The sequence below is a fragment of the Aquarana catesbeiana genome, linkage group LG02, assembly GCF_042186555.1.
Source record: "Aquarana catesbeiana isolate 2022-GZ linkage group LG02, ASM4218655v1, whole genome shotgun sequence".
Classification (NCBI taxonomy): domain Eukaryota; kingdom Metazoa; phylum Chordata; class Amphibia; order Anura; family Ranidae; genus Aquarana; species Aquarana catesbeiana.
In genome coordinates, this window is record NC_133325.1 from 72,239,785 (window position 1) to 72,263,748 (window position 23,964).

At 45.3% G+C, this 23,964-nt stretch overlaps 1 protein-coding gene across 1 annotated transcript in view; it reads left to right on the plus strand.

Moving 5' to 3' along the window:
• The window catches only part of LOC141126538 (dead end protein homolog 1-like), a gene marked incomplete at its 5' end in the record, with an annotated part of 46,978 nt that overhangs the window by 16,334 nt on the left and 6,680 nt on the right, over nucleotides 1-23,964 (plus strand). Inside the window, one exon of the mRNA XM_073612471.1 lies at nucleotides 6,705-7,166. Coding sequence (XP_073468572.1) covers nucleotides 6,705-7,166 — 462 coding nt within the window. The remainder of the gene's footprint in view (nucleotides 1-6,704; nucleotides 7,167-23,964) is intronic.

The following is a 23,964-nucleotide window of genomic DNA, read 5'->3' on the forward strand; positions in this document are numbered from 1 at the left end:
AGCCCAGATACCTGCTAGCACCTGCGTTTTGCCCCTCCGCCTGGCCCAGCCCAGCCCACCCAAGTGCAGTATCGATCGATCACTGTCACTTAAAAAAACACTAAACGCATAACTGCAGCGCTCGCAGAGTCAGGCCTGATCCCTGCGATCGCTAACAGTTTTTTTGGTAGCGTTTTGGTGAACTGGCAAGCACCAGCCCCAGGCAGCGTCAGGTTAGTGCCAGTAGCGCTAACACCCACGCACGCACCGTACACCTCCCTTAGTGGTATAGTATCTGAACTGATCAATATCTGATCCGATCAGATCTATACTGGCATCCCCAGCAGTTTAGGGTTCCCAAAAACGCAGTGTTAGTGGGATCAGCCCAGATACCTGCTAGCACCTGCGTTTTGCCCCTCCGCCCGGCCCAGCCCAGCCCACCCAAGTGCAGTATCGATCGATCACTGTCACTTACAAAACACTAAACGCATAACTGCAGCGTTCGCAGAGTCAGGCCTGATCCCTGCGATCGTTAACAGTTTTTTTGGTAGCGTTTTGGTGAACTGGCAAGCGCCAGCGGCCTAGTACACCCCGGTCGTAGTCAAACCAGCACTGCAGTAACACTTGGTGACGTGGCGAGTCCCATAAGTGCAGTTCAAGCTGGTGAGGTGGCAAGCACAAATAGTGTCCCGCTGCCACCAAGAAGACAAACACAGGCCCGTCGTGCCCATAGTGCCCTTCCTGCTGCATTCGCCAATCCTAATTGGGAACCCACCACTTCTGCAGCGCCCGTACTTCCCCCATTCACATCCCCAACCAAATGCAGTCGGCTGCATGAGAGGCATTTTTATGTCCTCCCGAGTACCCCTACCCAGCGAACCCCCCAAAAAAGATGTCGTGTCTGCAGTAAGTGCGGATATAGGCGTGACACCCGCTATTATTGTCCCTCCTGTCCTGACAATCCTGGTCTTTGCATTGGTGAATGTTTTGAACGCTACCATTCACTAGCTGAGTATTAGCGTAGGGTACAGCATTGCACAGACTAGGACACACTTTCACAGGGTCTCCCAAGATGCCATCGCATTTTGAGAGACCCGAACCTGGAACCGGTTACAGTTACAAAAGGTACAGTTACAAAAAAAGTGTAAAAAAAAAAAAAAAAACACAAACAAAAATATAAAATAAAAAATAATAGTTGTCGTTTTATTGTTCTCTCTCTATTCTCTCTCTCTCTATTCTCTCTATTGTTCTGCTCTTTTTTACTGTATTCTATTCTGCAATGTTTTATTGTTATTATGTTTTATCATGTTTGCTTTTCAGGTATGCAGTTTTTTATACTTTACCGTTTACTGTGCTTTATTGTTAGCCATATTTTTGTCTTCAGGTACAGCATTCACGACTTTGAGTGGTTATACCAGAATGATGCTTGCAGGTTTAGGTATCAACTTGGTATCATTCTTTTCAGCCAGCGGTCGGCTTTCATGTAAAAGCAATCCTAGCGGCTAATTAGCCTCTAGACTGCTTTTACAAGCAGAGAGAATGCCCCCCCCATCGTCTTCCGTGTTTTTCTCTGGCTCTCCTGTCTCAACAGGGAACCTGAGAATGCAGCCGGTGATTCAGCCAGCTGACCATAGAGCTGATCAGAGACGAGAGTGGCTCCAAACATCTCTATGGCCTAAGAAACCGGAAGCTACGAGCATTTTATGACTTAGATTTCGCCGGATGTAAATAGCGCCATTGGGAAATTGGGGAAGCATTTTATCACACCGATCTTGGTGTGGTCAGATGCTTTGAGGGCAGAGGAGAAATCTAGGGTCTAATAGACCCCAATTATTTCAAAAAAGAGTACCTGTCACTACCTATTTCTATCATAGGGGATATTTACATTCCCTGAGATAACAGTAAAAATGATTAAAAAAAAAAAAAAATGAAAGGAACAGTTTTAAAATAAGATAAAAAAGCAAAAAAATAATAAAGAAAAAAAAAAAAAAAGCACCCCTGTCCCCCCTGCTCTCGCGCTAAGGTGAACGCAAGCGTCGGTCTGGCGTCAAATGTAAACAGCAATTGCACCATGCATGTGAGGTATCACCGCGACGGTCAGATCGAGGGCAGTAATTTTAGCAGTAGAACTCCTCTGTAAATCTAAAGTGGTAACCTGTAAAGGCTTTTAAAAATGTATTTATTTTGTTGCCACTGCACGTTTGTGCGCAATTGTAAAGCATGTCATGTTTGGTATCCATGTACTCGGCCTAAGATCATCTTTTTTATTTCATCAAACATTTGGGCAATATAGTGTGTTTTAGTGCATTAAAATGTAAAAAAGTGTGTTTTTTCCCCAAAAAATGCGTTTGAAAAATCGCTGCGCAAATACTGTGTGAAAAAAAAAAATTAAACACCCACCATTTTAATCTGTAGGGCATTTGCTTTAAAAAAATATATAATGTGTGGGGGTTCAAAGTAATTTTCTTGCAAAAAAAAATAATTTTTTCATGTAATCAAAAAGTGTCAGAAAGGGCTTTGTCTTCAAGTGGTTAGAAGAGTGGGTGATGTGTGACATAAGCTTCTAAATGTTGTGCATAAAATGCCAGGACAGTTCAAACCCCCCCCCAAATGACCCCATTTTGGAAAGTAGACACCCCAAGCTATTTGCTGAGAGGCATGTCGAGTCCATGGAATATTTTATATTGTGACACAAGTTGCGGGAAAGAGACAAATTTTTTTTTTTTTTTTTTGCACAAAGTTGTCACTAAATGATATATTGCTCAAACATGCCATGGGAATATGTGAAATTACACCCCAAAATACATTCTGTTGCTTCTCCTGAGTACGGGGATACCACATGTGTGAGACTTTTTGGGAGCCTAGCCGCGTATGGGACCCCGAAAACCAAGCACCGCCTTCAGGCTTTCTAAGGGCGTAAATTTTTGATTTCACTCTTCACTGCCTATCACAGTCTCGGAGGCCATGGAATGCCCAGGTGGCACAAACCACCCCCAAATGACCCCATTTTGGAAAGTAGACACCCAAAGCTATTTGCTGAGCGGTATAGTGAGTATTTTGCAGACCTCACTTTTTGTCACAAAGTTTTGAAAATTAAAAAAAGAAAAAAAAAATTTTTTTTTTTGTCTTTCTTCATTTTCAAAAACAAATGAGAGCTGCAAAATACTCACCATGCCTCTCAGCAAATAGCTTGGGGTGTCTACTTTCCAAAATGGGGTCATTTGGGGGGGGTTTGTGCCACCTGGGCATTCCATGACCTCCGAAACTGTGATAGGCAGTGAAGAGTGAAATCAAAAATGTACACCCTTAGAAATCCTGAAGGCGGTGATTGGTTTTCGGGGTCCCGTACGCGGCTAGGCTCCTAAAAAGTCCCACACATGTGGTATCCCCATACTCAGGAGAAGCAGCAGAATGTATTTTGGGGTGCAATTCCACATATGCCCATGACCTGTGTGAGCAATATATCATTTAGTGACAACTTTGTGCAAAAAAAAAAAAAAAAAAAAAAAAAAAAAATTGTCACATTCCTGCAACTTGTGTCAAAATATAAAATATTCCATGGACTCAACATGCCTCTCAGCAAATAGCTTGGGGTGTCTACTTTCCAAAATGGGGTCATTTGGGGGGGGGTTTGTGCCATCTGGGCATTTTATGGCCTTCAAAACTGTGATAGGTAGTGAGGAGTAAAATCAAAAATGTACGCCCTTAGAAATCCTGAAGGCAGTGATTGGTTTTCGGGGCCCCGTATGCGGCTAGGCTCCCAAAAAGTCCCACACATGTGGTATCCCCATACTCAGGAGAAGCAGCTAAATGTATTTTGGGGTGCAATTCCACATATGCCCATGGCCTGTGTGAGCAATGTATCATTTAGTGACAACTTTTTGTAATTTTTTTTTTTTTTTTTTGTCATTATTCAATCACTTGGGACAAAAAAAATGAATATTCAATGGGCTCAACATGCCTCTCAGCAATTTCCTTGGGGTGTCTACTTTCCAAAATGGGGTCATTTGTGGGGGTTTTGTACTGCCCTGCCATTTTAGCACCTCAAGAAACGACATAGGCAGTCATAAATTAAAGGCTGTGTAAATTCCAGAAAATGTACCCTAGATTGTAGGCGCTATAACTTTTGCGCAAACCAATAAATATACACTTATTGACATTTTTTTTACCAAAGACATGTGGCCAAATACATTTTGGCCTAAATGTATGACTAAAATTGAGTTTATTGGATTTTTTTTAGAACAAAAAGTAGAAAATATCATTTTTTTTCAAAATTTTCGGTCTTTTTCCGTGTATAGCGCAAAAAATAAAAACGGCAGAGGTGATCAAATACCATCAAAAGAAAGCTCTATTTGTGGGAAGAAAAGGACGCAAATTTCGTTTGGTTACAGCATTGCATGACCGCGCAATTAGCAGTTAAAGCGACGCAGTGCCAATTTGTAAAAAGTGCTCTGGTCAGGAAGGGGGTAAATCCTTCCGGGGCTGAAGTGGTTAAAAAAACAAACAAAAAACCCCCAAACTTTAGGCTTCATGTACACGGGACGTTTTTACAACCTCTCTTGAATGATTTAACTTGACAGATAGTAGCCCACATTTAAAATGTCTGTTTTGGCGCGTTTACATGCCGCATTTAGCTGCGTTTTGCCGCGTTTGCATTTTAGGAGCGTTAAAAAAATTAAAATAAAATAATATATTTAAATTTTTTTAAAAAATAGCCAAAAATGAAAAACGCCTGTAAACGAAACATGGCTAAACGCGAGTTGCCGCGTTTAGAAGCGCTTGGCGCTTGAAATGCCTCTAAACTCAGCTTCTGAACCCATTTTTTTTGCGTTCCAAAAAAAGCCTCTAAACTCAACTGTCTAAAACTAATATAAAACGATCCTGTGTACATCTACAGATAAGATAAGAGGAGAGTTCAGGAGCAGTTGAAAAACATGCCCAACTGCTCCTAAACGTTCATTTACCAGCAGCAGTGTACATGAGGCCTTATTACAATCACTTTAAAGACAGATGAAGATGATCAAAGATTGCAAACATGCTATGGGAGTTGTTGGAGACTGAGGATGTGCTTTGGGTGACAGCCAAAGACTGCAGGCACATTGAGGTTAATTTACTAACGGCAAATAGACTGTGCACTTTGCGAAGTGCAGTTGCCCTCTGCAAGTGCAATTGCTCCAGAGCTTAGTAAATGAGCAGAAGCTCTGCTGACTTCCACCATCCAATCATGCTCAAGCAAAAATGCTGTTTTTTTTTTTTTAAATACTTAAAGACCGCCCAGTGCATATTTACAACATACCTGTACGTCAATTCATGCAATAGATACTGTGGGCGCGCGCGTTCACCCGCTGCACGGAGGGGGAGCCAATCAGCGGGTCTGGCGGACTCGATGTCCGCCGGCCACCTGCGATCGCTCCACAGAGAGGCAGAACAGGGATCTGCCTATGTAAACAAGGCAGATCCCCTTTCTGACAGGGAAGTACACAGAGATCTTCTGTTCTTTGTAAGCAGGAACATCATCTCTGTTTTTCCTGTCAGTCCATACCCTACACAGTTAGAAAACACTCCCAGGGAACACACCTAACCCTTTAATTGCCTCTGATGTTAACCCCCTCCCTTCCAGTGTCATTTATACAGTGTCAGTGCATTTTTTTTTTAGCACTGATCACTGTATTGGTGTTACTGGTTTCCAAAAAGTTTCACTTCGTGTCTGATTTGTCCGCCGCAATGTCCAGTCCCACTAAAAATCGTTGATCGCCGCCATTACCAGTAAAAACAATAAAAAAATAGTAGTCTGTAGACGCCATAACTTTTGCGCAAACCAATCAATATACGCTTATTCAGATTTTTTTTTAACCAAAAATATGTAGAAGAATACATATTGGCCTAAATTGATGAAGAAATGTGATTTTAAAAAAAAATGTTTTTTTTTAAGATGTGTATTATAGCAGAAAGTAAATATTGTTTTTTTCGAATTTGTCGGTCTTTTTTTGTTTATAGTGCAAAAAATAAAAACTGCAGAGGTGATCAAATACCACCAAAAGAAAGCTCTATTTGTGGGAAAAAAAGGACATAAATTTTATTTGGGTACAACGTCGCACAACTACGCAATTGTCAATTAAAGTAACGCAGTGCCATATTGCAAAAAATAGCCTGGTCATTAAGGGGGTAAAACCTTCCGAGGCTGAAGTGGTTAAAGGATTAGTTCACCTTTTGAAAAAAAAAAATGAATGCACATTTTTTGCAAGTAAAAATCATATGACTATGCGCGGTAGGGAAGTGGTTAAATCCTGCCTGTACGTTTGACCAACTTCTAAATCAGGTAGACCCTCAACTCATTTGTTTGTAAATGTAATTCCAACAAATCACATGTGATTATGAATCTGACTTTGTGTGGTCAGTGTAACAATATCATAATAATCAGAAATAGGGAAAGGGTACAATATGGGTACTACTTTAAAATATGAAAAGGTTATTTACCAGTACCATGGATGCCCTACTAAATTTGAGAGGGTTTGGGGAGGTTGGCTTGATGCACCAGGTTTGGCCCTAAGAGACCTGATTATAGATAGGATATTGGGGTAGAATGCTGTTGGTTACTCAATGCCTGTGTACAATGTGTTCAAATAAAACCTTCTTCTGATAAAAAAAAGAATTAGGCAAAGGTTACATTTTTCTTTTCAACCTTCTAAGTTTGTTTTTTGCACTTTTTGTTTTGTTTCTGGTAGGTTGTGTTGTAGAAGCTCCTCCATTTGGCACAGAAGTATTCATTGGCAGCATCCCACAAGAGATATATGAAGATAAGCTGATTCCTCTCTTTGAAACCGTTGGGAGACTTTTTGAGTTCCGGTTAATGATGACATTCAGTGGCCTGAACCGCGGATTTGCTTACGCCCGCTATTTCACCAAACGGCAGGCAGGTCTGGCCATCTGCCGACTAAACGGCTACCAAATACAGAACGGCTGCAAGATTATGGTGTGCAAAAGCACAGAAAAGTGCGAGCTGATCCTAGATGGCCTTACTTGTATTTTGGATCAAAGTGCATTAACCAGTGCCCTGTGTGAAATTACTGCTGGCATAGAAACAATTTCCCTCTTTGCCAGCCCTTTAGCAGACATGAAAAATATTGCCATTGTAAAATACAAATCCCACAAGGAAGCCGCCTTGGCAAAGAAAAGTCTGTGTGAAGGTTTGTGATGATTTTCAAACTTTTTAAAGCCTAATTCTAGTTATTTGTTCATTAGTTTTGAATAAAGTGAGTAAAAGTTAAATTTATGTCAGAGATTTATGTCTAGTAGAGCGTGCTCTACTAGATCTGTAAGTGCTTCTAATGCCGCGTACACACGATCGGACTTTACGGCATACTTGGTCCGGCGTACCGAAATTTGTCGGACAATTCGATCGTGTGTGGGCTCCAGCGGACTTTGTTTTATCAAAAGTTTGACGGACTTATGCTGGCCATACACTACAGAAAATCGGCCGAACCCATTTTCGAAAAACGAACGTTCGACCGTGACCGCAAACGATCGTGCCATCATATAATGACCGATAAATTGTTCAGTGGACATGAATAAATAATTTTTTGTTCGTTTTTTTACATATAAAGGGATGGTGAACCCGCGCAGTGGACATAAAGACTTAATTGGTAAAGTTTGGAACTGCTGCCTCCCAACAGGCAGTCACCCTAAAATGGGGACAGCTGAGATATATTAGAAATGATAGAAGGGTTTGGCGCTGTTCCTATTTAGTTTCCTACCTCCATATAGGTTACTAGATTAAAATAAATTCTTAGGTGCACCGTGCATATATCAAATATTAAATACAAATTAACAATATGAATTCCCAAGTATACCGTGCATGTGTCAATTAAATATTCTGTTGCAATATTGTGCAATCATAGGTGATACATAGACATAACTTAAATGCTTACATATGTAATATTGCTAGGGAGGGAAGAAGGGGGGGGGGGGGGAGGAGGAAAGGGGGGGGGGGAAGGGAGAAGGGAGTGAGATAGGGAGGTGGGGAGGGGTGTAGGAAATCTGTTCCTAAGGAAAATTACAATAACAAGATAAAGTGCAAATGTGCTGGTGCAATCCAAAAGGCAACAGTGACAAGATAAAAGTGCAAACGTGCTTCAAAATTCTTTAGTAAGTCTCTTGTGTCATATTCTTGTGCTGTGGTGATAATCCTTCACTTATAATATCTCTTTGCTCTGAGAGTGCAGCCACTCACCAGATCACTTCACCCCTGCGGGGGTAGTAGGCAGTTACAGTTTTATCGCCACTGTACAGCGATCGCTGGCGGGCTCAGGATCGTGGTATATCATATATAAAAAGAGAGGGAGTGCCCATAGCGTAAAATTGCTTTAAAAAAGTTTTATTACACAAAATGAAAGGGTACTCGCACTTTTGCAGTAAAAATCAAGCGAAATGGTAAAAACGTCAAAACCGTCATTAATATCCTTCAGCGCTGGTACAGGAGGTGATGTTTGGGAAGCACAGATTAGGCCATGCCCTACGCGTTTCGTCGTTAGGACGCTCCCGTAGACGTCCTAACGACGAAACGCGTAGGGCGTGGCCTAATCTGTGCTTCCCAAACATCACCTCCTGTACCAGCGCTGAAGGATATTAATGACGGTTTTGACGTTTTTACCATTTCGCTTGATTTTTACTGCAAAAGTGTGAGTACCCTTTCATTTTGTGTAATAAAACTTTTTTAAAGCAATTTTACGCTATGGGCACTCCCTCTCTTTTTATATATGATATACCACGATCCTGAGCCCGCCAGCGATCGCTGTACAGTGGCGATAAAACTGTAACTGCCTACTACCCCCGCAGGGGTGAAGTGATCTGGTGAGTGGCTGCACTTTCAGAGCAAAGAGATATTATAAGTGAAGGATTATCACCACAGCACAAGAATATGACACAAGAGACTTACTAAAGAATTTTGAAGCACGTTTGCACTTTTATCTTGTCACTGTTGCCTTTTGGATTGCACCAGCACATTTGCACTTTATCTTGTTATTGTAATTTTCCTTAGGAACAGATTTCCTACACCCCTCCCCACCTCCCTATCTCACTCCCTTCTCCCTTCCCCCCCCCCCCCCCTTCTTCCCTCCCTAGCAATATTACATATGTAAGCATTTAAGTTATGTCTATGTATCACCTATGATTGCACAATATTGCAACAGAATATTTAATTGACACATGCACGGTATACTTGGGAATTCATATTGTTAATTTGTTTTTTTACATATACCTAGTGCAGACAGTTCGGACGGGAAACACATTAACCTTGCAATTTATTGTACGTTCGGCAGAAATTTTCCAAACTTCCCGTTCGTTTTTTTCCCACAAAAACGTCACAAACGATTATCGATTTGTGCCCATTAACTTGCCGAAAAACGAACGAAGTGTCTATACGAACGATTTTTCGGCCGATTTTTCGTATAGTGTATGGCCAGCATTAGATTTGAAACATGTTTCAAATCTATCCGACGGACTCGAGTCCAGTCGAAAAGTCCGCTCGTCTGTATGCTAGTCCGGACAAAAACCGAGGCTAGGGCAGCAATTGGCTACTGGCTATGAACTTCCTTGTTTTAGTCCGGTCGTACGTCATCACATACGAATCCGTCGGACTTTGGTTGATCGTGTGTAGGCAAGTCCGTTCATTCGGAAAGTCCGTTGTAAAGTCCGCCGGGCAAAGTATGCCGTAAAGTCCGGTCATGTGTACGCGGCATTAGGTTTTTTCACCTTAACGAGGAGCTGGGAGAAGGAGGGTTACAATTTTTTTGGTTTGGCAGTGTCCAGTTTTCCTGTAGGCAGCAGTATAGCCCATCATTCTCTGAAATACTGTGTCCCTCAATGGACTCCAAGAAATAGTTTTACAAGAAGTAGGAAAAAACTATTTGTATTTACTTGCAATTTGCCTTTAAACTTCCTAGAAAATTTGACTACCAAATTAGTAAATTCCCTAACACAGCCCCCCTTCCTTTCTCGACATAGCTCTCTCTTCTTCTTAGAATGTTTAAAGGGGAGTTCCAGTCATTTTGTTTGTTTATTAAAAGTCAGCAGCTACAAAAAGTGTAGTTTCTGACTTTTAATAAACAGCCACTCACCTGTCCCACGGTCCAGCGGTGTACTCACCATAGCCGTGTTCTCCCCGTGTCCTCCCTTGGTGGCGCCGGCATCTCTGATATGGGCACCCGGCTGTGACAGCTTGCGGCTTCACAGTCGGGTGCCCACTGCGCATGCGCGAACGGCGCTGTGGTCTGTGACTGGTCCCGAAGTTTTCTAGGACCTGTCATATGTCCCAGAAGACTTTGAAAGGGAGAGCTTCTACTTATGCCAATTTCAGGTACCTGCTCCCCCCCTCCTCCCCAAAAGCTCAGTTTCTGTACTATCCCAGCTTCTCCAACACTCACCTTTCTACATAACCTTATATGTTGTTGCTGGGGTAGGAGTGAAAGGAAATACTACTGAATGTCATCTGAGTGACAGCTGTGTGTTTGCTGGGGCTACTGACATCACATCTAAGATGGCGGTGCCCAGCAGCAGTCTCAGGTGTTTGAATGTCTACGCAAAGGAAGCTTTTACAAAGATAGGATGCATGAAAAACATTAACCACTTGCCTACTGCCCAGGTCAATTTTCAGCTTTTGGTGCTGTCACAGTTTGAATGACAATTGCACGTTCATGCAACATTGCATATCTATCAGGGCTGGGCTCAGCCGTTCCTTCTCAGAGCTCTGAGCTCAGCTGTCGGTTAATTGCCAGTACTTTTTCATTCCACAGTGAATCACCTGGTCTTCATTTCCTGCTCATCAGCTAGCCCTGCTGGCTTATTAAACTGCCTCGATCAAATCTCCTGTGCCTTTGCCTGGTCAACATATCCGGTTACCAGAGGTGGGGGACTCGAGTCACATGACTTGACTCGAGTCAGACTCGAGTCACCTGTTTGAGGACTTGCGACTTGCTTGACAAAATTAAATAAATGACTCGACTTGACTTTGACTTGTCACTAATGACTTGCGACTTGACTTTGACTTGGGCTATTTGACTTGCAATGACTTGGCACCACCAGTCCTGTGTCTTGGCTTAGGCAAAAGCCGCCCCCCCCCCCCCCCCCCCACAAAAGAAAGCTCCCCCCGAGTCCCGGCTTCGGGGTAGATCAGTATTTTGACTTAATTTGTGACTTGACCAAAATAAATGACTTGACTTGCTTGACTTCTAGCAGGGACTCGACTTGAGTTGCTTGCTTTTTGCCACAGTAACTTGGGACTTGCTTGTGACTTGAAGGTTAAGACTTGAGACTTGCTTGTGACTTGCACATGTGTGACTTACTCCCATCACTGCCGGTTACTCTCTGTTGTGTTTTTCTGTTAAAGACTTTTGTCTGGCTGACTTCCCTTCTGGTTCCTGATCCTGTTTACTACCTCTACTACGCTGATCTCTGGATTCCTGTTTCACTGGCGTGTTCCGACTACCTGCTCTGGTTACCGAACCCTGGCTATGTTTTGACTACCTTTACTCTGTTTGTACCATGTTACCATTTTATTAAAACGTGTGATTTTTTTTTTTTTTTACTGCACTTCTGTCTCAGTCTGATTCATGGTTCCTGACAGTAGGCGAAGGCCATGAATTGAGAAGATGCAGGCAATCCACATTGGTAATATTTTTTCCAGATTGGATGAGCAGGATCACTGCATGGATCAGTTTGCTATAGCGTTATGGACGCTCCTGATTCACACTGCTCACCTGGAACCTCCCACTGAGGCTGTTCTGGTACATCATGTGTTGTAGGCCATCCCTGCTGCTGCTCCACTCTCTGTGCAGGCACCCGCCTCGATTATATTCCCTCTATAAGAGGTATGTCTGGTTCTTCTCCACTTACCCAGCGATTTCGGGACGATCCAGATCAATGCAGAGGGTTTTTCAACCAGGTTGGGATATACTTTGAGATGCTACCCCAGGCGTTTCCCACGAGAGAGAGAGAAGCAAAGTAGGCTTTGTGATTGCTTTGCTTTCTGAGAGAGCCTTGGTCTGGGCAAACCCTCTATGTGTGATGCAAAACCCTATTGTCCTGAGTTACCCAAAGTTTGTGGCTTCTTTAAAAGTGTATTTGATGTTCCTGCACACTCCACTACTGCTGCCAAGAGCCTCATGTTCATCAGAGTATGAGAACTGTTGCCGATTACGCCATTGAATTCCGTACTCTGTGTGAGGTACCTGGTAGTGAGCCTGACTGGTAGAAGGAGACCTCTCTTAAGCGCTGGTTCAGGAGCCGCTGGAAGTGGGAACAGTGGTCTCCTGAGCACAGTGGGTAGGAGGGCCTGATGCAGGTTCCAGCAGAAGCAGACACCGGAACTGGGAGGATGTCCCTCAGGGATGGCTGAGCTGTGGATGCAGGTAACTGGTGCAGGCTGGTAGGTAGGCTGGTAGCCGGATGCGAAGACAGCAGCTGGATGCAAATAGGCAGGCTGGAAGCAGCGTTACAGGACACAGGCAAGCAAGGTCAGACAGTCCGTATTTGGCAGGAGATCAGGCAGGGTATAAGCAGGAGGGATGATCCAAGTGTAGTCAGACAGGCAGGAGTTCGGCAACGGGTAGCAGAGTAAACAGGGTCAGACAAGCCGGGTCGGATGGGAGACTGGAGAATGGTCAAGCGTAGCCGGGTCAATAGCAAATAACAAGCAGGCAGATACAGGAACTTTCAGGTGCAGAGCTGCAGACGAACAGCAGCTAACATGAGCACCTGTCACCCTTTTAAAGGCCCCTTGGCGCCAAACGGCGCTAGCGCGAACGGGCGCGCACCCGCGAACGCGCGTACGGGCACCCGCGGGAGCGCGCCGGCGCCCCCTGGTGGGGATCTTGGCTGAATTCGCTGAGAAACACTCCTTGTGGACCTACGTGCACGCAGATTCACCCGATGACTGGTGACATGCCCCTGACATTGCCCCCCCCCCAACGGGCAGCCTCCGGATGCCCAGATACGCCTTTTTTTCAGGATGGGTAGAGAAGTATGCATGGATTAAACGTTTGGCATGAATATTACAGTCAGGTTCCCATGAGTTGTTTTCCGGACCATACCCTTTCCACTTAATTAAAAACTGTACTTGCCCAGACCTCTTTCTGCAGTCAAGGATGGATTCCACTTCATACTCTTCATTGCCGTCCACCAGAACTGGTTCAGGGACCCTGGTGCCCCTATCAGGAAAAGGATCATCAGCAGGCTTTAAGAGTGATACGTGAAATACAGGGTGTATCTTAAGTGAGTCAGGTAAGCATAATTCATACGATACTTCGTTAATTTTCCTTTTCACAGGGAAAGGTCCAATAAATTTTGGGGCAAGCTTCTTGGAAGGACATGACAATCTGATATTATTAGTAGACAGCCATACCTTGTCGCCAAGCTGAAGGTTTAGATCTCCCCTTCTTTTCTCATCAAAGAACCGCTTATTATCCGCTTGCGCTTTGGATACCGCCTCCTGCAAGATCCGGTTATTATGACTGAAGAACTGCAATGTGTCCTGGACCGCTGGAACTGAAGATTCTGAAAGAAAATCTGGTAAAAAAGATGCATGAAACCCATAATTAGCAAAGAAAGGAGATTGACCTGTGGCAGAGTGACTGGCATTATTGTACGCGAACTCTGCAAGTGGCAGCAAGGATACCCAATCATCTTGCACAAAAGATGTAAAACATCTAATGTATTGCTCCAGAGTTTGATTTGTCCTTTCAGTTTGCCCATTAGTTTGGGGATGATATGCTGAGGACAGGGCTAGTTCAATCTTCAAATTTTCACAAAGGGCTCTCCAAAAGCGTGAAGTAAACTGCACCCCCCTATCAGACACTATATTTGCGGGAATCCCGTGTAACCTAACGATTTCCTTAATGAACACACGAGCCGTCTCTACAGCAGAAGGTGTTCCTTTTAGGGGCACAAAGTGGGCCATTTTGGATAGCCGGTCGACGACCACAAAGATCGCCGAACACCCCTCAGAATATGGCAGTTCGACTATAAAGTCCATAGCTATCATCCTACAGGGCCTATCTGGTATAGGCAATGGTCTTAGTAGTCCCCACGCTCTGTTCCTGGGGGTTTTGTTCTGGATGCAGACAGAGCAGGAGTTGACATATTTCTTGCAAAATTCCTTTAAGTTAGGCCACCAAAAAGTGCGCTGCACCAGCTCAAGGGTCTTACGGACCCCGAAATGTCCTGCAAGTGGGTGGTCATGCAAAAGTGTCAGCACCTTGACTCTGACGTTTTCTGGTACGAAGATTTGACTTCCCCTCCATAATAGTCCATCTCGAGGTGTTAAGGAAGACTCCTGAAGACTTGAAGGTTCTGGGGATGCTTCTCTGATCATGGATAGCAAATCTGTCTGAAGGAGAAGAAAACTGTTTGCCGGCAAAATAGTGTCAGGGACAGAAGAGTCCTTAGGATTATCAAACATGCGTGACAGTGCGTCTGGTTTTATATTCTTGGATCCCGGCCGGTAGGTGATGTGGAAGCAAAACCGTGTAAAGAATAGAGCCCAACGGGCTTGTCTGGGTTTCAGTCTTTTAGCAGATCTTAGATACTCCAGATTTTTGTGATCTGTATAAATCAGTACTGGATGGACTGCACCTTCAAGCAAGTATCTCCATTCCTCCAAGGCAGTCTTGATGGCAAGTAACTCCCGATCCCCCACATCGTAGTTCCGCTCAGCCGGCGAAAGTTTTCTAGAGAAGAACCCAACAGGATGCATCAGGTCTTTGTTGCCCTGACGTTGGGAAATAATAGCACCCACAGCTACTTCGGAGGCATCAACCTCTAGAATAAAGGGCAAAGATGGGTCTGGATGGCTGAGAATCGGAGCTGACGTGAAACGCCTTTTTAATTCTTCAAAGGCCTCCTGGGCTTCCTGGTTCCAGTGGAAACGAAGATTCTGCTTGGTTAGCTGTGTAATGGGGGAGATGATGGCAGAGAACCCCCTGATAAACTTTCTGTAAAAGTTCGCAAATCCAACGAAGCGTTGTACGCCTTTCTTGTCCATAGGTGCTGGCCATTCTAACACAGCAGACACTTTCTGAGGATCCATTTTAATACTGGTTGGGGAGATGACTAGCCCCAGAAACTGAATCTCTTTTTGTTCAAATTCGCACTTCTCCGCTTTGGCGTACAATCTGTGCAGGCGGAGTCGAGCTAGGACTTTACGGACATGTTCCCTGTGTTGTTCAAGGGAACTGGAGAAGATAAGGATATCGTCCAAGTAGACAATTAAAAAGATGTCCAGGAAATCTTTAAACACATCATTGACCAGATGCTGAAATGTGGCAGGAGCATTGCAAAGGCCGAAGGGCATGACCAAATATTCGTAGTGCCCGAAACGGGTCCAGAAAGCCGTCTTCCATTCATCCCCGGCCCGAATGCGGACCAGATTGTAGGCCCCTCTCAGATCTAATTTGGTGAAGATAATGGCGGTCCGTAATTTTTGAAACAGTTCTGGTATTAGGGGCAACGGATAACGGTTCTTGACCGTAACCTTGTTTAATTCCCGATAGTCCACACAAGGGCGGAGCGTAAAATCTTTCTTAGAGACAAAAAATATTCCCGCCCCAGCTGGTGAAGTGGACTGTCGAATGAAGCCTTTTTCTAGATTTTCATTGATGTAAACCTTAAGCGCCTCTTGTTCCTTTTCGGATAGCGGAAAGATGCGCCCAAAAGGGATCTCAGCTCCAGGAAGCAATTCAATTGGACAGTCATAGGGGCGATGGGGTGGCAGAGAATCTGCTCCCTTCTTGCTGAATACATCTGCAAAGTCCTGATAGACCTCTGGTACATTTTGAAGCAGATCTGGGTCAGTGTCCATACATAGTAGGGTGGTAGCAGGATTAACAGGTTCAGGTAGGCAATGTCTTTGACAATAGGGTGACTGGAACTTGATCTCGCCCGTGGCCCAATTGACAAGAGGATTGTGGGCTTGAAGCCAGGGCATACCCAAAATGATTGGGAAAAGAGGTGATGAGATAACGTCCAGGATTAAGATCTCTCGATGCTGGGATGAACAGATAGCAGACAGAGGAAGGGTTTCTTGAGAGACCTGCCCGGATTTTATATGGGACCCATCGGCCAGAAAAATTGAAAGTCTATGTGTTTTGTCTTTTAAAGGAAGATCTTGCTGGGTAGCAAAAGTGGAGTCAATGAAACAGCTACATGCCCCGGAATCAACAATGGCGTTGACTTGAATTGTTCTTCCCTGGAGCTGTAATGAGAGAGGGAGAACAAGTTGAGTGGCATTGGCTGTTAAAGCAGACAAACTGGTTGGAGCTGAAGAAAAACACTTACGGATCTTCACTGGGCAGTTGTTCACGTAGTGGCCCGTTCCGCCACAATAGAGACAAAGGTTCAGTTGGCGCCTGCGTGCCCGTTCTTCAGGGGTCAGAGTAGTACGCATAAGTCCAAGTTGCATGGGTTCAGAGGCATCAGTTGCTTGGTTGACTGGGCTTGGCCCGGCAGAAGGTAGATACCGGGAGGCAGGCAGCGGGGCTCTGGCAGTCATCCACATAGGCCGAGTTTGTTGGGCAGATCGTTCAGACCGGCGCTCACGAAGGCGTCGGTCAGTTTGGATAGTGATGGCTATGAGCTCTTCTAAGGTGTCAGGCATTCCTACTCGGGCAAGCTCATCCTTAAGACCCTCAGATAACCCCATGCGGAACTGGTGGCGTAGGGCTGCGTTATTCCATTGAGTATCCGCGCTCCAGCGTCGAAAGTCCATGACATAGTCCTCGGCCGGTCTACGGCCTTGCTGGAGCGCGATCAAAGCTGCCTCAGCGGTGGCAGCCTGCTGAGGGTCCTCATAAAGCTGGGCCATGGCTTCAAAAAAGGCAGGTAGGGTCTGGATCTGTATGGCGTTGGATTCAAGCAAGCGATGGGCCCAGGTCTGGGGTTCCCCCTGCAGGAGGGATACAACAAACCCCACTTTGGTGGCTTCCAAAGAAAAAGTCCGTGGCTGTAATCCAAAGTAAAGTTGACAAGCGCTGCGGAAGGCCACAAACTTAGTTCGGTCACCGGAAAACTTGTCAGGAACAGGTACTCTTGGTTCTGGTGGAAGCATGACCACTGAGGGTGGTGCCGCAGCCTGTACTGGAGCAGCTGCGGGTGCAGCGGCCACACCACCGGAACCACTGAGGTTTAACACTTGCCCTTCCAGTCTGTTATAACTGTCTTGTAGAGTCTTTACTGCTGGGGTGAGGGCCGCCAAGTGTGTACAGATCTCCTGAATAGGAGAGGTCTCTCCTGCAGGCTCAGTCATGGCTGTTCGTACTGTGAGGTACCTGGTAGTGAGCCTGACTGGTAGAAGGAGACCTCTCTTAAGCGCTGGTTCAGGAGCCGCTGGAAGTGGGAACAGTGGTCTCCTGAGCACAGTGGGTAGGAGGGCCTGATGCAGGTTCCAGCAGAAGCAGACACCGGAACTGGGAGGATGTCCCTCAGGGATGGCTGAGCTGTGGATGCAGGTAACTGGTGCAGGCTGGTAGGTAGGCTGGTAGCCGGATGCGAAGACAGCAGCTGGATGCAAATAGGCAGGCTGGAAGCAGCGTTACAGGACACAGGCAAGCAAGGTCAGACAGTCTGTATTTGGCAGGAGATCAGGCAGGGTATAAGCAGGAGGGATGATCCAAGGGTAGTCAGACAGGCAGGAGTTCGGCAACGGGTAGCAGAGTAAACAGGGTCAGACAAGCCGGGTCGGATGGGAGACTGGAGAATGGTCAAGCGTAGCCGGGTCAATAGCAAATAACAAGCAGGCAGATACAGGAACTTTCAGGTGCAGAGCTGCAGACGAACAGCAGCTAACATGAGCACCTGTCACCCTTTTAAAGGCCCCTTGGCGCCAAACGGCGCTAGCGCGAACGCGCGTACGGGCACCCGCGGGAGCGCGCCGGCGCCCCCTGGTGGGGATCTTGACTGAATTCGCTGAGAAACACTCCTTGTGGACCTACGTGCACGCAGATTCACCCGACGACTGGTGACATGCCCCTGACACTCTGGCAGCAGAGGTTGCTTGGAACAATGAGGCTCTCGTGGCTGCTTTTTCTTATGGTCTCTCAGATACCATCAAAGATGAAATAGCAGTCCGAGACATACCCACTGTGCTGGAGAAGGTGATCATGTTTGCCATTCTCATTGACTCCAGACTCTGAGAGAGACCTTCCTTTAAGGAGCGCTTGTGGAAGCCTCCTGTACATTTTGCTCTGAGCTTTGCAGTCCCACCATTGCCTCCCTCACCTCTCATGCCTCCTGGTACCGAGTTTGCCAGTAAAGTAGAACCCGTGCAGTTGAGCTTCACGCGTCTCTCTGCGGAGGAGAGGGCCTTTAGGAGGAGGGAGAGATTGTGCCTATATTGTGGCCAGGCAGGTCACCACCGGAAGTCTTGTCCTACCCGGAGTTACGAAGTTATTTGAATGCCTTAAGGGAGCAACAGTTTTCATGAAGCTTGATCTGAGAGGGGCATACAATCTCGTGAGGATCAAGGAGAGCGACAAATGGAAAACTGCGTTTTTAATACCAGAACAGGCCATTTCGAATACATTGAAATGCGGTTTGGTCTTTGCAACACCCCAGGAGTTTTCCAGGAATTTAGCAACGATGTCCTCCGAGATTTGTTGCAGCTATGTGTTGTGGTTTATCTCAACGACATCCTCATCGTCCCTACAGAGCCACCACACAGATGTCTACCGTGTGCTTCAGAGGCTGAGAGATATTAACCTGTATTGTAAATTGGAGAAGTGTGAGTTTCATCGTGAACAGGTTAAATTCCTGGGTTATGTCATTTCCACTACTGGTTTTTCGATGGACCCAGAGAAACTTTTGGCAGTTCTACAGTGGCCCCGACCCATGGGTTTACGTCCATTGCAACGTTTTCTTGGCTTTGCCAGTTATTATCGTAAGTTTATTCGTAACTTCTCGTCTCTGGTCAAACCCCTGACTAATATGACCAGAAAGGACGGTAACCCACAGAATTGGTCTGCGGATTCCATTAATGCCTTTGAGAGTCTCAAGGCTGCCTTTGTTTCTGCTCCTGTGTTGGTACATCCTGATCTTAAGTACCTTTTATCCTTGAGGTTGATGCATCCGAGACTTGAGTTGGTGCCCTACTGTCTCAACGTCCTACCTCTGAGAGCCCTATGCATCCTTGTGTGCTACAAAAAATTGTCTCCTGCGGAATGCAATTATGAGATTGGGGACAGAGAGTTGTTAACGATCATTTTAGCCCTTAAAGCGGGATTCCGGCCGTAAAAAAAATAAAAATTAAAAGTCAGCAGCTACAAACACTGTAACTGCTGACTTTAAATAAGTACTTACCTGTCCTGGGTGCCCGTGATGTCGGCCGCCCGAGGCCGACCCGTCCCTCGGCTCCCGGCACCGCCATCCTAGTTTAGGGAAACAGGCAGTGGAGCCTTGCGGCTTCAATGCCAGTTTCCTACTGCGCACACGCGAGCGGCGCGGCACAATGTGAATGGCCCTGTGGTGTTCTGGGAACACATACAGCTCCCAGAAGACAACGGGGCCGCTCACCGAGGAGCAGAACACGCCGTGGAAAAGGAAGAGGCAGATTAGGAAGACTGCCTAACAACAAGGATTTAGGTAAGTTTAAAAATTTTTTTTTTTTTTCAAATGTTTTTTTTTAATTTTTTTTAGGATTTTTGGTGAATTTTTTTTTTTTTTTCAGGGTGGCCCTCCACTTTAAAGAATGGAGGCATCTTCTCGAAGGTACCACTGTGCCGGTTCTTATTCTGACTGACCATAAGAATCTTAACGTTCTTGTCTGAGGCTAAATGCCTCTCTCCCAGAAGGGAACGATGGGCTCCTTTCTTGTCAAGCTTCAATTACGTAGTCTCATTCTTACCTGGTACTAAGAATGTAAGGGTTGATGCTTTGTTGCAACAGTTTTCCTCCGCTTCCAAGATGGAGTCGGTTCCTGTTCCTGTGATACCTCCCTATCGTATTCTGGCTACGTTTCGTACCAGTCTCACTTCACCTTTGGGTGACAGAATTCTTGCCACTCAGGTCCATTCTCCTCCTGAGAAACCTTGTGAGCGCTGCTTTGACCCTGAAAGTCTCTGTGCTGCCGTGCTCCAGACTTGCCAGGCTGCTGGCCACCCAGGGAAGAATCAAAACATTTGGGCTATTTCCCAACAATTCTGGTAGCCTAGTCTACGCGCTGATGTAGCCACCTTCATAGTTACTTGTGCGAGCCTTTTGTGCACAGTTGGGAATTCAGCTTTCTTTCTCCTCTGCGTATCACCCGCAGTCTATTGGGGCCACAGAACGAGCCAACCAGTCCTTGGAGCAGTTTTTATGTTGCTACATTTCTGACCACCATAACGACTGGTCAGACCTCTTACCTTGGGTGGAGTTTGCTCACAATAGTGCCGTCAATACCACTCCCAGATTGTCTCCATTCATGCGAATTATGTTTTCCAAGCATCCATGTTGCCTGACTCATTTGTTCCTCAGAGTATTCCTGCATTGGTGGAGCATATTCATGGTCTTCATTCCACTTAGGTACAGGTCCAAGAGTCCTTGCGATGTGCCAATGATAGGTACAGACTCCATACTGACTGCAGATGACTACCTGCGCCTTCCTACCAAGTTGGGGACAGGGTCTGGCTGTCATCTCGCAACCTCCATGTTCCCTCACTGAAACTGGCACCATGGTTTATTGGGCCTATCCATATTCTCCGTAGGATCAACCCAGTGGCTTACAATTTAGACTTTCCTTCTAATATGTGTATTTCTAATGTATTTCATGTCTCCTTATTAAAAACTTTGGTATGCAACCTCTTCTCCACCTCGGTACCACATCCTCACCCAGTTCAGGTTGAGAACCATGAGGAGTATGAAATACAATCTATCATTGATTCCCGTAGGTTCAGTGGGTCTCATTCTCGGACGTACGTGCTCCTGTCTGCTTCCGTGCTTTCCATAGACGTTTTCCCCTCAAACCTTGTGGTCCTCCGAGGGGGAGGGGTCCTTGAGGAGTGGGTACTGTAGGGCTGGGCTCAGCCCTTCCTTCTCAAAGCTCTGAATTCAGCTGTCGCTTAATTGCCAGTACTCTTCATTCCACAGTGACTCACCTGGTCTTCATTTCCTGCTCGTCAGCTAGCCCTGCTGGCTATTTAAACTGCCTGGATTAGATCTCCTGTGCCTTCACCTGGTCAACATATCTGAATACTTTCTGCTGTGATTTCCTGTTAAAGACTTTTGTCTGTCTGACTTCCCTTCTGGTTCCTGATCCTGTTTGCTGCCCCTACTACGCTTATCTCTGGATTCCTGTTTTACACTGGCTTGTTCTGACTTACCGCTCTGGTTACCGAACCCTGGCTATATTTTGACTACGTCTGCTCTGTTTTGTACCATTTTAATAAAAAGTGTGATTTTTTTTTTTTTACTGCACTTCTGTCTCAGTCTGATTCATGGTTCCTGACATTATGAAAGTTGTATAATTTTTTTTTCACACAAATAGTTTTTTTCGGTGGTGTTAAATCACCACTGGGTTTTTATTTTTTGCTAAACAAACGAAAAAAAAGACCAAAAATTTTGAAAAAAAAACAAAACTTATAAAATGTTATAAAATTTTGCAAATAAGTAATTTTTCTCTCACTGATGTGCACTGAAGAGGCTGCACTGATGGGCACTGATAGGCTGCACTGATGGGCACTGATGAGGCTGCACTGATAGGCAGCACTGATATGTGGCACTGATATGTGGCACTGATGGGCAGTGATGGGGCTGCACTGATGATCAGTGTCCTGTGTACATGCCCCCTGTTACACGGGTCGGTTACTGGCTCTGCTTTCATCACTGTCTTTCGGCGATCGCATGTTAGGGAAGTGTTCAAATGCAATTAAAATGATGGTCTGGCAACAGGGTCTCTTAATTGTCTCAGCATGACCTTTGAAAGATAACGACCTGTAAATTGCTGAACAATCTCTCTGAGTGGAAGGTGTTTAGCCCTTTCCTGGAGGACCTGGTTAAAGTAGACCTATGCTTTCCCCATGCAGGGTTCAGTCTTCTCGGGGCAGTAAAGCGACTTATATAGTACTTCAGGGTATGAGAGAGTATGTATAGTAGCTGAAACCCCTTTCTTCCACCTGAGTTGGGCCCCCTGTGCTATGAAATGGAGACAAAAATCCCCAATATATGTATTAACTCCACATTGTCAATTGATGGTGAACAGAGCAGTGATGGAGCGAAAGTAAGGCGATTTATAAGCAGCTAAGGCAGGGATCCTCAAACTACCGCCCTCCAGCTGTTGCGGAACTATGCGTCCCATGAGGCATTGTAAAACTCTGACATTCACAGACATGACTTGGCAGGATGGGAATTGTAGTTTCTGAACAACTGGAGGGCCATAGTTTGAAGACCCCTGAGCTAAGGGCTGGCATTAAAGTGGACCCGTTGAATAGGCAAAGCACAGGTTCATGTTAAGGGAACATTCATGCTGTTTTCGAGGACAAAGCAGGTGGTTATGTTGCCTGCCAGGTGCCTTGCAGATGATGAGTCTAAATTTATTCACATAGATTATAACTGTTGTTTACTTTATTCAAAACTAAATAAAGGATATTAGATATAATTTAAGGTAATGGAACAATCATATGCAATATGATTAACTGCATCATACACAAACTCTAATGCATGATCCCATAAAGCTAGATGGGGAGTGAACTGTAAACAGCTCAGAACATTGGTCACTCCAAAGTGGGCAGATCTGTGTTTTAAAATGCAACAACTGTGGAAAATTGGGCATTCAGCACTTCAAAGTTGTTTTGCTCCGGTATTCTATAATTGCTTATTTGCATTTAAGGTTCTTAGGCAGCTTTCTGCTTTGTAGGGATTAATATGGCATTTTCAACATAAGTTAATTTGATTCACATTTTTTTAAAATCCTAAAAACCCGATATGAATTCATTATATATGATTGTAGTTTTTTTTTTTTTTAAATAACAAATGTCATACTTACCCTCTCTGATTTTGCAAAGAGTGGCCCCAAACCTCCTATTTTGGGAACCAGCTTTTAATCAGGCAGCTGGGCAGATCCCAACAATATGGTCGGGATTCATCCAGATCCTGGAGTGGCTCTTATCACAGCAGCTGATAGGAGGCAATAGCCTGCTATCAGCCGAATCTGGGTCACAGGAGAACAAAAGTTCAGTTCTGTGGCTCACAGGAAAAGTATTTCCAAAAAAAGCTTTGGCCATACTTTTCTTTAAAGAGGGAATTCACCTTAAACAAAAAATATTAAAAGCCAGCAGCTACAAATACTGCAGCTGCTGACTTTTAATAAATGGACACTTACCTGTCCCAGGATCCAGCGATGTCGGCAGCCAAAGCCGATCGATCGCTCATCTCTCGACTGCCCCCACCGCCATCCTCGGTCAGGGAATGAGGAAGTGAAGCGTTGCGGCTTCACTGCCGGTTCTCTACTGCGCATGCGCGAGTCGTGCTGTGCGTCTACACTGGTCCCCCTTGTGTTGTGGGGGCGGGCATCTGCGGCTAGCTGCGGCTAGCTATTCCCGGAAGTGGGCGCAGATACCTGTATTACACAGGTATCTGCACCCCCTTCCCCCCTGAAAGGTGCCAATTGAGGCACCGGAGGGGGGGGAGGAATCCGATGAGCGGAAGTTCCACTTTAGGGTGGAACTCCGCTTTAAACCAAGTCCCTGAGCTTAAATTATAACTGTGCCCAGGCTATGGATATTTGCACATTCCTAAAGCTGAATTCCAGCTCCAATCTATTCCTCAATAGCCACAGAGGATATAAAAGTAGTTGTAAACTGCGAAAATGAAACATGAACAAAGCATATCCTATATTTGCCTCTATCCAAAGCACCTAGTGTGATTTTTTGTTTCCTCTCTCATTGCTCTGCTATCTGCATGAGTTGCTTCTGACAGTCTATGGACATCCCACAATCCTAGGAGATGGAGCCGCACTTTCCTCCAGCA